Below are 15,630 nucleotides of genomic sequence, written 5' to 3'. Positions count from 1 at the left end.
CGCGGCGGAGGAGGCGGCCCCGCGCTGCCGGAGGAGGCCGGGGCGGAGGGGCAGCCGCGGGAGCCAGGCCCGCCCGCCCGGCGGCCCTGCCCGGCGCTGTTACCTTCATCAGCCTCCTGCTGGCCGCCATCTTGGCTCTGCTGCTGCGCCCCACAATGCATCGCGGCGCGGGCCGGCCGCTAAACCCTGCGCTTCCTGGGGCGGTGCGCGGGCGGGGCGGGGCTTGCGCTCGGCCCGGCCCGGCCCGGCTCGGCTCGGCTCGGCTCGGCTCGGCCCGGCCCGGCTCGGCTCGGCCCGGCTCGATTCGGCCCGACTTGGGTCCCGGCCACCCTGAGGTTTCGGTGGTGCCTTTTCTCCGAGTGCCTTTTCAATCCCCAGTCACTGATTTATAAGTATTGCTGTGCCTTTTTGTATTTACTGTGCATCCCCCAAATTCGGTACCATCTTCTTCGCCGGGAAAGAGACAACCACTTGTAGTTACAGGTTTTCCAAACAGGCCCATATCCTCTTCAGAGCCCTTCATAACCTCTATTTCTTAGTTTCTTCAAATACTCCGAAGGGAGAGGGGAGGGCGTTTTCAGAAGAGGCATCTGACCACAGAACCATCCTCAGCTCCGCTGGTGTCTGATGAAACCACCCTTGGCCTTACCTCACCTTAACCAGCCCAGTCCAGCCTCGCCCCCTGCTTCCAGCGTCCTGCCGCGATCTCCGAGAGAAAAGTGCTGTGGACGAGGAGAAAATCCACTGTCACTACTAGTCAAGATTGTCATTTGCCGCGTGCTTTTTAGCCCTTTAATGGGAGCTCTTAGCGTAGCTGCTGCCAAGCTCTGATCCTCCCCAGCTGAGGAGCAGTTCATAGTCTCACCACAGAATCAGGAATCCTCAGGTATCCAAGACACAGGGCTGGCAGATATGGCATGGGACATAAGTTACTACATCACATCTAAAATGCCACCAGACGTCTGTGTTCAGGTACCTGACTTGCTCCCTAAAACATTTCTCCATTGGCCCAGTGTACTCAGGAATATTACTCCAGGACTGCTGCATGTGTGGCCTCAATTCCCCTTTCCCCCACACTTGTGTCAGTTCATGTTCTCTCTTGATCTAACACTTGTTCTACAGAACAAGTCACCAAAAGAAGTTCTGAGCTCTAAAATAAACTTTACAGACTCAGACAACCTGAAAAGGAAATGTTGTGGTTATTACAGCAGGCTTTCAAAAACTTGTAAGAATGCAACAGTAATTTTTAATTATGAGGCACAGGATTATACTCTTAAAATTGGTCCTTGAATAAGCTATTTGCTAATGAGTATTTGCATTAATACAGTGCTTATTGCTACAAAACTCAATCAACATTTGTTAATGAAATAAGCTATACAGCACCTACAGGAATCACCTTTATCGTCACCTACTTCATATGCATATTATGAAATAGTTTGTAAATAGGTATTAAATATATTTGATGATCACAATAACTTTATTCTGTTAGATATGTAAAGATCTTTGCATTCATTTTACTCCAGGAAAATGGAACCAGCGGAAACTGAAAGAGGCAGACCCTCCTGGGGAAGCAGTGGAGAGATGCGAAGCGAGCCTGTGCTGACTGGGTGGAGAGGTTACACACGCGCCAGGCACGCACAGGTTGTGTGAAACCAGAAGCTGCAGAGACTGTCTGAGGATTCTTGATGTGCTGCTGAAGTGGGGTGCTGGTGATGAAGATTTAAAACTGCTGACATCTGATAAAAGAGCTAGTTCAGATTCTATGATTGTGAAATGTAGAAATACCTAAATCTGATACCATGGTAACTTGGAAGAAGAATTCTTACAACTGATTATCCAGATGTCTACAAATATGAAAAACAAGCTGCTTCAGATACTATCCTGATTTCTTTACTTGCCAAAACTCTATTTATATCTTCAGCTCATCTTTATTTGACTGCATAATTTTCCAATATTTACCACATATCTTCGCAGATTCTCTAAAGATTTTTTTCCCCAAAATACAAGTATTTGGGCCCTCATCTATACTGCATTGAGACACAGAGGCACCAAACACCAGAGAGTACTAGAAGCACCACAGGGAATTCTGAAATTACCATCTGTAGTTTTAATCCATGAATTTAGAGCTTGTAAGAGAGTGTCAGAACTAGCTGGGATAATTATAAGATAATCCACATTTCCTTTAACAAGACAAAAATACCACCCACACTATAACTAACAACAGCCCAGCCAGCTCTTAAGAAATTGGTGTTGAGTGTAGCTGTTCTCACAAATTGACACTTAATGTTGAAATGGTTTATTACAGCAGAGTGTTTGAGAAGTTTACACAGAACTGGGCACATTTCACACACCTGCTGCCAGTACCCTGGATCCTTCCAGTGCCTGGGTCAGGCTCGATCCAGAGCAGATCTGATGGTGCCAACACTCGTGCATCTTGTGGATGACCAAGGACTGTGCAGTTGTACTCCCAGTGCTAGATCTCACCTGGATGCCAGTTACTTAGTCAGGACACACTGTTACACAATCCTGGAGAAGCAGCAGGAATTTCTTCAGAGACAGAATTTCATCAATTATACCTCATACTCTTCTGTCAGCAGCAAAACCCAGGCCGTTCGTTACATTGCTTGGAAGATGGTTCTGCATTTTTAAACTTGCCTTTTGGTGCGGTTTCTAGGTCGTATCCATTATTTTACTTGACAGTTAAGAGTGTCCAGAATGTGGGTTTTAGTGCTTATCCTGTCATATCTTCAAAAGACTGGACACTATACTTATGCCTGCCCTCTGCCACAGAGAACTTTCTATCACATTTCCACTGTTTTAAGCAACATAACTGTTCCACTTCTAAAAAAGAAATTGTGCAAACAGACTTTGTGAACAAGTGAGCCACAAGAGCCCAACCATTGAAAACTTTAGAAAAGATTCTCCTGGCTACTTTACTGTTATGGAATGGCCATCTGAAAGAAAACAAAAAAACCTCATGAAAACTGAAAGGAAGAGAAAAGAATAAGAAAAATTTGGTTGCTGTATGAAAACTTGGTACCTCCCCATTGTGCTTATAAGAGGAACAGGTCACTACACCACAAGAACAGCACAACAGAACTAGGGAAGGTAAAGAGAAGGGCAGATGTGGTGATCAAGAGAGTGCAACAGTGACATACTAAGAGAGACTAAAGTGGCTGGGGCTCTTCCACCTGCAGGAGAGGAGGCTGAGAAAATATGATCAAGGCTTATGAAATCATAAAGGCAGTGGCTAAGGTGAGTATGAAGCTGTTATTTGTCAGCCTGGAACAAAGGTACACACACACAGAGGCTGATCAGGCATTACAAACAGCCCAAAGACAGGGCCTTTTTTCACAGCAGGTAATTAATGTTTGGAACTCCCTACCACAGGCTGTAGCAAAGGCAACTGTCAGCAGGTTCAAAAAGAAACTAGTCAAACTGGGTAACAGGTCTATACATGGATTAAAAAAGAGAATAGGCATGGGATAACCATCTAACATCTCCAGTTGATGCCTGGTCATAATTATGGATGCTTGGAAGTGTGAGGTGACAGACTGTTGGCTTGCATGGTGGTCCCTAAATAAAGCATCCTCTACTGCCGTGGACAAGGAGAAAGGGGTGGGATAGGTAGACCTCTGTTCTGGTCCAGCTGGACACTCCAGACATTCAGGATTCCTTGGATATGATGGTTTCCAGAATATAGACAGAATTCAGATTTCAAATGGGTTCCAATACCTTGAAAATACATCAAAGGGACCTGTAATCCACAAGGGCAAAATTAATCTCTAGGAGCAAGGTAAAAGGTAAAAAGATAAGATGAAAAAATAATTAATGCCTTAAATAATTATATGCTTCTCCATTGGAGTTGTTAAATCTAAAATGGTTAAAAAAAAAAAGACATAATTTATTGTTCTGTTGACAATCCTCCATCCTTATTTCTGGCCAACAATTTTAAGTTTTTATATAGGTTTTCTTGTCTCTTCAGTGTCTTAGATCTCTAATGACAAGCATTTTAAAGCAATCAATTATGTATGATGATTGTCATCTGACATTCGTTCTGTCTGGTAAGTATCCATTATAGAATTATAAACTCATTGTCTTCCTCCTGCATTTTGTGTGTCATGAATGTTATTAAAGTGATTCTGTCCTATACAGACGCCTTTCCCCTTGAACGCAGTGTTTCCTAACTTTATAAAAATCTAAATGCATTAAGTCCCCCTTTGATTCTGGACACTGGTCTAGAGACAGAGAGGGTGTCAAATGTACAAAGTATTACAACAATAATACTGTGAACTTTATGCTGCTTTCTATTCATGCTTCGTTAGCTTCTATCAGCCTGAACCAGAGACAGGTCCCATGGTACTAGAAACTCCGAATATCACAGTGAAAAAGACCATTTCTCTCTGAAAAAAAACCTGAGCAGCTGTGACAGTCAGGGACTATCACCCCCAGAATGCCCTAAAGGGCCTGGAGGGACTATGGAGTGTTCTTCAAAATAACTGGCTTGGAGGGAGGGAAGCTTTCTGAAAGCATGGCAGGAGGCAAAGCAGCACAAGCACAAGGACACTAAACTGCTTCTACTGCCCAGCAACTGGAAGAAAGATCCAGGTAATGACACCAGACCACTTTCAAGGCAATTAGGTCTTGGCTTCTTTCAGATGAGGCCACTGAGACACAGGAATCAGTAAGAGACAAGTGTTCCTTAATTCTAGAGTCTCCAAGACAAGAGGCTACAAAATTTAGAGTGTTCTTAGCTCCACATGGCTATGACCCTTTTGATGGACCTAAGGAGCACCCTGAAGCAGAGCTTCCTCTAACCACTGGAGAAGTGGCTTAGAGATTTTGAGACTTGGATGAGGATGGTTGATTTGAGGGAGAGCTGACAGATGGCACATCCCTCTAATGTGATAGAAGTTTCAAAGGATGACATGGTAACAACCTAGCCTCCATAGCCAAGTGAGCTCTTGCAGAATGCAGATCATGAAGTGAGATTTTGCAGCAGAAGCATGAGCAATGGAGGAAAAAGGGATGGTCTTGACAGAGGAATCTGTGTCACTATGTTGGCTGATAGACCAGGAGATACAGAGATTCCTTTTAATCATGTGTCAGTACCTTATCCAAGAAATCTCACTCTAGTCAAACAATTTACAAGAAGTATAGTTGTTGGCAGGGAGCCTCCACTTGTGCTGGCTGTGTACATACCAAATGTGGTTTCTATAGCCAGAGAGTCAGCTCAGAGACTCAAGCAGTGATTGAAGACTTGGATTTTAAATAGTCAGACCTACCAAATTCTACTTCAAAGTGTAGTATAAAAAGGAAATTCATGTTAGAGGCAACACACCATCCTAGTAGGGAGAGACTTCCAAAGAGCTCCAAAATGTTTAACACTTAGGAGCATCACCCTGTTTGAACAGAGGTCACTTGGATGCCAAGCAGCAATTATTTATGTGCTGTGTACCCTAAGGAAAGGTACATGCAGAGGTCTACTGGTCTGTGTTCTAAAGCTTGCAATCCAACCCTCAGCAATGAGCAAAAGTGGAAGTGTGACCTCAAGATGTGAAATGACACATTAACCAAGAGCAGCAGGAGCGAAACCCAGCACCAGTGGGATTTGTTACTCCATCAGTTACATCATCAGTGAACGTTTTGTATATCAGCTGATAACAAGGACAGTTAATGCCGGAAGATCTTCCAAAGGACTGGGGTAAAGGGTGGCTCACAGCTAAATTATATGTGGAGTATTTTAAAATAAGTGAACATTCAAATATTTGAATTAAATAACATTATTTAATATGACTATTTGTTTAGACCAGTGGAAGGTTTACTGGTTTTTAAAGCATTGTTGGTTTTTGTATCTATCTCATTGTTTGTTTTGAGATACAAATGTGTTTAGTGTTTGGTTCTTGTAAACATGGATGTTGGAGATGGCTTTCTTGTGATACAGGCTTACTTAAAGCAACATATTTCTTGTATTTTTTCATAATTTACTTTTAAACCCACTATTTAGTGAAGGATAAACTAATAAAACCTTACTAGAGTTATCTTGCCCTTGCACTGTGTTTAGTTTCACAGTTAACTCATGAATTAATCTCTTTGATGAGAAGGGGATTTTGCAGATATAAAGTGATAAGGTCTAGTGTGGGTTCTACTAATTTGTGGGGAGAAGCCAGTCTGTCCCTCCCAGATGTGGGGACACTTGTGAGCCAGTGTCATTGTGCACTGGTTTGGCTTCTGGCCTGCCTGTACGAGTACCCAAAGACCTATCAGTAATTTAGAAGGTGCTTTTAAAATGTTTTCAATTTGTGAGCCTTAGGTGGTTTTACAGCGAGGTACAGAATACAGGAAACTTCACCTTACTACTGGCATAAAACTGCTCCTTGGTATTCCCTGAGGTTGTGTCAGAGATAGTCCCTGTTTATCAAGAAGGGGAAAAGGAACAGTCGCTCCCAGAGCACACGCAGGGAGCAGTTTCCGAGGCTGACTCGGGGCTGTGGGGACACCATTAGGTGGCAGCAGAGCCCGGGGAACGAGCCCCCCGCGTCCCTCGAGTCCGGCCGTGCCCCGAATGTCCCTTCTCTCCTCCACGGCCCCAGCGTCGCCTTCAGGGAATTTTAAAAAGAAACTTTTAAAGCAAAACACATGCTCTTCATCAATGTGATACATTGCAGCTCTTCTTACAGCATATAAACTCTAGAGAGCTTCCAGTCCTTCAAATACTTTGATACTTCCCCCTGTTTCTACTAATATGTTTAGCCCCTTGAGAACACAGGTCTGCAAAATGACCAGGCTGAGTGGCTCTGCCAGACACACACACAACAATCCACAGGGTGGTCACAAGGTAATCCCAGGAACTGGAGCCCACACACTCGTGCTTGCCCCACTGCAAGAAATGCTCTTTCACAGCAAAGCTGACACAGGTTGGATGCACGATGGGTGCTCTCCTCTACTCTTAGCTCAGTTTGATGGAGCAGACCCTGTGGAATAAAATAACATTAACCCAAGTCTAGTTTTATAATTCCAGTATTTCAAACCTCCAATATTGTTCTAACCAAGAAAAAGCAGCAGTGTCATCCACTGAAGGGGATATACTTTGCTATGACTTTTACCCCTGACCTTTCCCACACAGCACATTTCATTCCTGTGACCCAGGCACAACTGTTAAGCTGTCACATCCATGCAGAAGCGGGACTTAGAGCTGGCATTAGCAACTTGCTGCTTATTCATAGAGTCAGGACAGTGACAAGAAGACAGATCCCCAAAGTAAGGATCCAGCCCTTCGAGCTGGCAAATTTAGAGCATGCTGGTTAGCAAAGGGATTAATTTGTATTAGTTATTTGTCTTCTTCATGGTGTTCAGTGGATATGCCTTTACTCCTTATTGCCTGGAGGAAGAGATGTGATAAACATCGTTTGGCAGGGAAAGTTTAGATTGGATCTTCTTACAAAAAATCACTAAAGAAAATAAATCCTTATGTCACGTATTTCCCCCACATGACCAAAAGCACGTGCCCGGTCCAAATGGCATTTCCCATTCTGTAATGGGTTCAATTCTGGCTATGTGCAAAGGGACAAATACCTCCAGCCCCTGTCTCCATGGGTGCCTGTCCAGTCACAGGGAGCCCATCCTTTCACGTGTTAAAACAAGAGAGTAACACATACAACAGTCAAACCACAAGTGGACTTCTGTCCACATGATGAAGAAAGCAGTGGAGTGAGTCAGAGGAATTGTTCTGCCACCTTGGATCTGGCTCCCAGTCCATGATTTTTCACACTTGCTTTATTTAAAGGATCTTTTCTATAAAAGGAGGAATAGCAGTGTTTCTCAGGTGTTGACTGTTCCATCTGCATTCCCCAACGCCCCTTCAGAAAAACAGAGCAGTGGCAGAAGTATTGCCAGAGCAAGAGATGACTGTCAACTTCTGCTGTCTCTTCTCATAATTCCCAGAGATTCAATTATTAAAAATTTAAGAATACTTTATGTTTTAAGTCACCTTAATTTCTAGTTCTTTATCACTATACATTGTTATCATTTTCCTTCAGATCATACTAGCGACTTCAGAAAGCTCCAGCACAACAGTGTCTATAACTGATCTGTGAAACCCCAGGATCAAGAAGTTGTTATTTTTTTATTAATGGTATCCATCTCAAAGTAAGAAGATATGAAGAAAGTTCTTAATGCTTCAAATAATCAAATGACAAAGTAGGAAACCATCTAAGTTTTAAATCAAGCTCATCAAACATGATCTCTGAAAGGGCTCCCAGGTGACAAGAAACATGGCGAAGACCAAAATAATTTTTCAGCAGCATTTACATTGTATTTGATATTGCAAAATAGCTCTCCAAACTCTTAACAGAATTCTCCATTGCTTACCTTACCCTACTAAAGAAAGACAAAGAGCCCAGGGAGAACAGAGTTTCCATGGCTTATGGCTTTTAGAAATTACCTGCTAAGTGTGTAATTTTAAAGTGATTGTCTTCCATTACGGCTACAGTAAACAGCATGGTGGAAAATTCTATCTGATTAGCTTTTCTAATGAGCTGCAGGAGGTTGTGGAGGCCAGAGCTGTAGAATCTTAAACATTTCATCACTGATTACAAACCTGCCTCTGAATTAATCAGATAATGAAGTGCATAGATTTAATGAACCTTATGCTGATCAACAAATTATCAGTGATCCTTGCAGATTTTTGGCAGGCTAAAAACCTTTTTTATAAGATTTCCTAAAGTAGAAAGTTTATAAAAAGCATGTGCTCTATATATAGTTTTTAATGCAATAACCAGTAGGTATAAACTTCATAATTTACACAATTATTTAATTTACAGTGTGTTTAAGTTTCTGTTGGGACTCCAGGGGGGCTGTTATTATCACAGATGCAGTTTAATTGAGACAGCAACAATTAAAGATGAGCTAAATCTTGAGAACTTTTAACTACAGTCTCACTGGAACAAGTGGAGCTCTGACTCTGGAAATGAGAGAACAGGTTTTAGACATTGCAAATATTGGTACTGTGTGCAAGTTCAAGTTCCTAAACCTAAACCATTCCTTTTGGTAGAACTACTCCCCATGCCAGCACTAAACTGCTTCTGCCCTGGCCTCCTGGTGTCCACCCTGCATTGTTCCCCCTCCAGCCATTTCTTTCCCCTCCACGTTTCATTCCTGTTGCTAGAGTTTAATGACACATTTCCATTTTGCAGAACAACTGGCCAGCTCCCCAAGCCATTGTCCCTGGCTGGGCAGGAGAACAAAACAAGTGGATCCCACTGGGACACAACCCCACATTTGCCCTGTGCTGTGCCTGGCCAGCCTGGGGCCTGCTCCCTGTGAGACACAGGCCTTCAAGGCACAGCCAGAAATGGGCTCACTTGCTCTTTCTCCTGAATTTTGGAATGTTCTGCTCTTTTCCTTTTCTGCTTAGTCACCAACTTAATACTCACTGAAAGATCAAAGTTATTGCTGTTAAATATACTGCTCTTGGCTACTGACAGATCCGGAGTATGGACTAGATAGACCTTTGCTCTGATCCAGGATGGCATGTCTTAAGTTCCTATTATCATTGAAAATTTACTTTCCCCAAAGGGATGTGCTTGTAGAAGTCCATCTATCAAGTGATTCATGAGAAGTGGACATAAAAGAGAACTGAATATGACTAACTGAATACATTAAAAAAATTAAACAAGTATCCCTGGCAAAGGAATACTTGAAAGATCTTAAACAAAAACACTAAGAACTTGAATTTGTCACCTCTGTAGCCTCTGTTTTGCATTTAAAATGGTTGCACCTTTGATGAAACATTTTTTTAATGTTATGTATTGCCCTTTTCTTATAAAAACATATGTGGCTTTTCCTTTCTATCTCAGTTGTTTTGGATTAAAGAAGAAGAGGCAATTACAGCAATATCAAAGAATGAGACAGAGGCAATCGCATGGATCAAATTATTATCTCATTGAAATCCAGGGGCCTGTTACTTGCAAGTTCAGTCAGACCAGGATTCATCCTCAGTGCCTGGAACAGTGGCAAATTAGTTTTAATCTTTGCACATTTCTCATCTGTGCCCAATATGATTTATCCTGCAATGCTAGGTTCTTGGTATTTGTCTGGATGGCTTTTAATAAAGATTGAATAAAAGTCCCAAACTTTTTTTGTAAAGTAAATTTTGTAAGAAATTTCATTTTTATTTCAATTACCAACTTCAAATGTTCAGAGTCACTGTGAAAGTAGAGCAGAATGACAGACTTTTGAAAGTATTTTTACAAAGTTTGCTGCTGAGTAGTGGGGATAAGCTAGATTTTATGGCAATAACCATTTTACACATTATTCCCAATATCAGTGTGTATCTTTCAAGTGGTGCCATTTGTGTTTTGTAAACAGGTATCATTGTGATTCTCATGGGGCACAGATCAGCCAATAGATATGTGAGAGGTAGAATGGCACAACACTGACACTCTCATTAAATAATCAGATAATCTCATTTTTCTGCCAACTGCAGATAAAGCATTGCTTCCTGTGGGTTTGAGGGTGACACGTGTTTCTAAAATGTCTTTTTATAATCACAACTTTGAACATCAATTGTCTCATTGCTTTGGAGTTTTCATGAAAGGCTTAATTCATAATGTTAGAAACCAAGACCTTACCAGTTTCAGGAGATAAGGATATATATTTGGAAACAGGAGATTGTGTTTATCCTCAGGAAATATCCACACATTCAGAAATGAAGCCCTGCTATTTAATGTAGTACCCTTTGCTATAAATTAGCCCACTATATCTTATCCTGTGTTAGTGTACCTAAGGAGTGAGGATTTTAAAATACAAATATAAAATAGAAACACCATTTACATTTTTGGAGTCTTGCAGCTTCCCTCACTACTTTTCTAAATTTAATGAAGACTGTTCTTTCAGCCTTTCCTTGCAGGTCATGTTTTCTCAGTTTCTTAGCACTTAGGTCTCCCTCTCTCTCTCTGCCTCCCCCTTTTGCTCTTTTCAGACTGCAGAGTCCAGATGAGATCCAGCAATCTGGCCCGAGTCTCACAAGTGCTCAGTTGAGCAGAGCAGCCACCCCCTATTTCCGTATGTGCCTTTTGCAGACACATTCAGTCTGGGATCGATGACAACTCTTTATGCCATGCAGCTACTGACCAAGAGGAAAAATCATTCTTGATTTTCAGCTGATTAAATGGCTGAGAGTTACCAAATCTCCATGTGTGCCAGTGCTGAGCAGGCTCGGCGCCATTCCAGCTGTGGGCTATGTTAAGAAGGCAGCCCAGAGAGGTTTGTTTGCTAAAGCATCATGATGGGTCAAAGAAAGTTCTTGGCAGGCAACACAAGCTCTTGGGTCAGATGTTATGCAGTCCACTTTTATATCTTGACTTTTAAGTATAAAATTCTTGTGAAGTTCTTCAATAACAAAATTTCAGTTGCTCTTCTATGTGTTCTTCCAATGTCTGAAAATCTACAGGCTGAAAATCTAGGTGCTTTTGTTTACAGATGCTTGAATTCACATATTTGCTATTGAAAGTTATTGCCCATCCATTTAACAAATCTAACATTTCCACATGGCTCCCACATTCCCGCACCTCAAGGTCCTTCAGGGCACACAGCTAAAATTAGATGGGAAGTCTGAAAATGGTGTAGACAGATACTGCATTTATCTGTGAGAGTAAATCTTTAAACAATGGAAGATACGCAGAAAATTAATGGGTCAATGTATATTTGTTATATGAAGCTGAGAATTCAGGAAAGCCTATAAAGTTGTTTTTCTTTGTAATTTTCTCTATTTTTCCTATGTCTTTAGAGAAAGTGTTTTGGGGAATTCAGTGGGCATTCACAAGCAAAAACTATTGCTATGCAAGTGGATTAGAATGTGGGTGAGGCTTTAAATAGAATAGAATAGATGATAGAATAAACAGGAATAGAGTAGAAAAGAAGAAAAATAGAGCAGTTTATAATAATAATACATGCATGGAGAGGGCTAAATTCACTGCTGGCATCAGTTGCTCTAACTCTCTTGATTTGAATTAATTTCTGTCCATTTACTCCAACCTGACCAGACGTGCTGGCCAAGTACATTTAAAAGCTTCCAGAGTATCTGGTCACACAATTGAGGACTCTCTAGATTAAGTGCCTGTACAGGTTTGAGTGACCCAACCACCACACACTCACCAATCATGCAGGCTTGCTGGCACCTTGGACCTGTGGCTGCTTTCTGAGTTGTACAGAACTGTGAAGGCTGCAAGTCAAATCTACTTTAGCTGAGCAAAGCGCCTTGGATGCCAATTTTTGAATGTATAGCTCTATAAATCTCAGTATAGCCTTTTGAACTGTATATTATTATAGAACTGTGGGAAATCCCTTTTGGGAGAGAAGTGGCACAGTTGATATTTATCACTACAAAATCTATTGCAACACACTGTCTCTTTCCTTTGAAATAAAAGGCTTTGAATTACAGATGATCAACTATATTCACACCCCAAGCGAAACCTGAATATTTCTGGCATTTTGCCAGTATCGGCTTGGGTGTGAAATATTTGACATTTTGCATTAATTTTTTACAGTAATAAAAGCGTTTTCTCAGCTAAAATCTCCTTTGCCATCCAGGAAGTGCCACTGGGTTTGCAGCTACTCCAGACTCCTACTCAGTAAATCTATGTCCCATGACTGAAGGGAACTGTTGTCCTGGGCATTGAGCTACCTGACCACATACAGATGCCACCATGGTACAGTCATTGACCCCACCTATAATTTGACAGGTTAGCAATAAGCAATACTTTGGGATATATTTTGATAAAGGTAATTGCATTAATCTATGCACGTGACCAGTGGAACAAGGCTGCTGTACATTCTGTGTGCAATGTGGCTGAGTTAGCACTGGCACAGGCATCTTACCTCAGCACTTCCAAAATCTCTAGCTCTGCAACCTGAATGTAGCATTAACTTATCTTCCTCTCTCATATATTGACATTTCTTTCCTTTGGGGAAGGAGGCATAAGATTTTAATGAACTGAGAAAGAAGATGTTAACCTTGTAAGAGGGATCAGTCACAGAGTGAGTTCTGAGTTCATCTCTAACACCAGTGGTCATTTGAATATTGCTGCTAACAGGGCCAGTATTCCTCTCTCCAGGAGATGAGCAGTCACCCCACTAAACCCCACTTTGGTACAGTTTTGGGAACAGAGGCTGGCCAATCTGTGAGGACTCATGGAGCAAAGCCTGACGGATTTCAGACCACTGAGCTGCCCAACTCCTGCTGAGGTGCAGTGAGGGAACAGATCACTCCACCTCTGCAGGACCCTCCTGAGAAAGCAGACCTGTCAGTCCTTTGACCAGTACTTCCAATGTCTCAACCAAACTGTTTTAGCTGTAATTAAATAGAAATAGAAAGGAGGAATAAATATTTCTCTCCCTGCCACAACAGTCACTTCTAGCATTCAATTAATCTCCAAATAGAGATCTGCCACTTGGAATTTCACAGGAGAGAAAGAATGCTGCCACTTGTGGATATGAATTTTTACAAGGAAACACTTGCAAGTATGAAGTTTAGGCTCTCACTTGTGGCTCATGTAAAGACAGCTACCCTGGGCTTGATTTACAAAGGCATGAAAGCCCCTCATGATGCAAACAGAAACCCAAGACTCTTGACCCTCTAAAGCCATGATCTGAACAGAAGTTTTGTGCTTAAATTGCTTAGAAGAATTTGTAATCACTTTAGGACTTCTATCCTCTTCCTATAGGTGAATCAGGAATGGTTTCATACTTCAAATGCTTTCTTACTTGAAAGGAGTAAATAACTGAGTTTTGCCTCTTTAAACAGGAAAAATTGCACTATGAGACACAGTCCCATGAGATCTCCAAGCTATGTGAGCTTCCCTTCTGGTCAGGGGACACTGACACTGTCAACAGCAGAATTGCAGTCTGCAAAAGTTTTGCATTTGGATGCTCCCCAACTTCCATGTAACCCTATTCTACAATTATATTTCTAACAAAAAATAATTGAAAAAAAGTGTAAAAAGAAAAGTCCCTATACCTTAAAGGTGTTTAATTCTATGATAATGGATCTATATAGGCATCTGCTGGCCAGAAGAATTCCCTGCTCATTTATGATGTTAAGGGTTGGGATACGTGACCTAGTGGGCAGGAAATTAGGCACACACACAACTTATCTTCTTTCTGATTCACACAGAAACAGGATAAAGAAAAGCTTGTGGTGGAGGGGAAGAGGATGGAGCAAGAGGGAATGAGAGACAGAATGATCACAGTTGTTCCAGCTCCTCATCACATTGTTTTTATCCATGACCACCTCCAGCGACAGATGCTTTGCATGGGCTGAGGATGCTTTGGGAGAGCCCTGGCCTGTATGAAGAACCAGGGGCATGTGATACTCAAATGAGAACAAAAGGCACTGTGAAACCCGTGTACACTCCATGCTGCCTGAAATACTGAAAGCCACTTTTTAGGAGACAATTTACAGAAAAATAAAAAAGTTTACAAACTGGTTTATGAGACAGTTAAATGATTCTTGAGGGGGGGTCTTTATAATTGAATTACAAGAACAAAAGAAATCTGAGGAGCAGGCAGAGGCCTTAAGGCCCTACATACTTGACCTCATTTGGTTTAATTGCACTGCTGGCTCTCTCACTGTAACCTTCACTTGGACAACAGTCTCTGGAAATCATTTAAACTCCTTGCTTCAGTTGCCTTTGCTAGTGATTTAGTCAATAATTTTATTACCTCTTTGGTAAGATAGCTCTGAGTGCCCGAGTCTTTAATTAAAAACCTCTTAGGTTTGAATCTTTTAGCAATATGAACATATTTATCCAAGATCTTTATCAGAACCTTCTATAAATTTTATAACTTTCTCCTAATCATCTTGAGGATACTGTTTTCCACTGTGGATGAACCCAGGTCCCCTTGCAATGTCCCTCTGTCTGGAGCAGGGCACAGAGCCGAGGGCAGGCTGAGCTCTGCAGAGCTCCTGGGGCAGCAGTGAGCTGCCAGTGGGAGGGTGGCCAGGGCAGCAGGCAGCAGGCAGCAGGGACAGCAGAGAAGTGCCTGCAGCTGGGGCTGAGTGGGGCCAAGGGAGGTGCCACAGCACTGGGAATCGCTGTGCTACCCCTGCCACGTTTGTTACTATAGCCAGGGGCTAACAGGGTGCAGATTTTGTCTTCCTGTGTGCTGCTAGTGGCTATAGCAACATTGATGCCACAGTCCCCAGGACTTTTGCCTTCCTTTGTACATAGCAAGTGTTAAATTTGAAGCAAGCCCTTCCTGAAAGTCTTAGCTTCAGACTGACTTTTTCATATCTGCCCTCCATTACCTTCTTTATGTTTAATATTTAGGTCATTTCTTTTTAAATCAGGTCCTGTTCTTCAGGAGGGTTTCTGTTCAGCCAGTGACCTTCCTGAATCACAAATTCAGTGCCACATGATTTCAAATCCAGTGATTGGAAGTGAATGCTTGCAAAGCTGGAAATAGTCATTCCTCTTCTGAACATGCCTGTGATGTTCAGTTTTCTGGAAGCAGAGCAGAGGCTAACAATGAAATGGGCACCATTAAGACACTAAAAGTCCTGGTAAACTGATTCTATCAGGGCTCAGTGCTGCTGTGAGAGGGCTGTGGAAGATGGTCATCTTGGGAGCA

The 15,630-nt window shown here is 42.1% G+C and overlaps 1 protein-coding gene and 2 long non-coding RNA genes across 3 annotated transcripts in view; 1 reads left to right on the top strand and 2 right to left on the bottom strand.

The window, feature by feature from the left end:
* UBE2L3 (ubiquitin conjugating enzyme E2 L3) overlaps positions 1-202 on the bottom strand; it is an 18,315-nt gene extending 18,113 nt beyond the window's left edge. The window contains exon 1 of the mRNA XM_042034704.1: positions 104-202. Within this exon, the coding sequence (XP_041890638.1) occupies positions 104-130 (27 nt within the window). The 5' untranslated portion in view covers positions 131-202. The remainder of the gene's footprint in view (positions 1-103) is intronic.
* Positions 203-296: 94 nt separating this feature from the next.
* On the top strand, positions 297-6,041 carry LOC121667921. The gene is made up of 2 exons (XR_006017192.1): positions 297-972; positions 1,524-6,041. It is a non-coding gene; the product is annotated as an uncharacterized LOC121667921 (long non-coding RNA).
* LOC121667920 overlaps positions 649-15,630 on the bottom strand; it is a 32,615-nt gene continuing 17,633 nt past the window's right edge. The window contains exon 4 of the long non-coding RNA XR_006017191.1: positions 649-722. This is a non-coding gene — a long non-coding RNA (uncharacterized LOC121667920). The remainder of the gene's footprint in view (positions 723-15,630) is intronic.

Source organism: Corvus kubaryi, unplaced genomic scaffold (genome assembly GCF_017639235.1).
Source record: "Corvus kubaryi isolate FWS band 111438036 unplaced genomic scaffold, C.kubaryi_AGA036_p1.0 37382, whole genome shotgun sequence".
NCBI lineage: Eukaryota > Metazoa > Chordata > Aves > Passeriformes > Corvidae > Corvus > Corvus kubaryi.
This window is presented reverse-complemented; position numbering and strand designations above follow the sequence as displayed.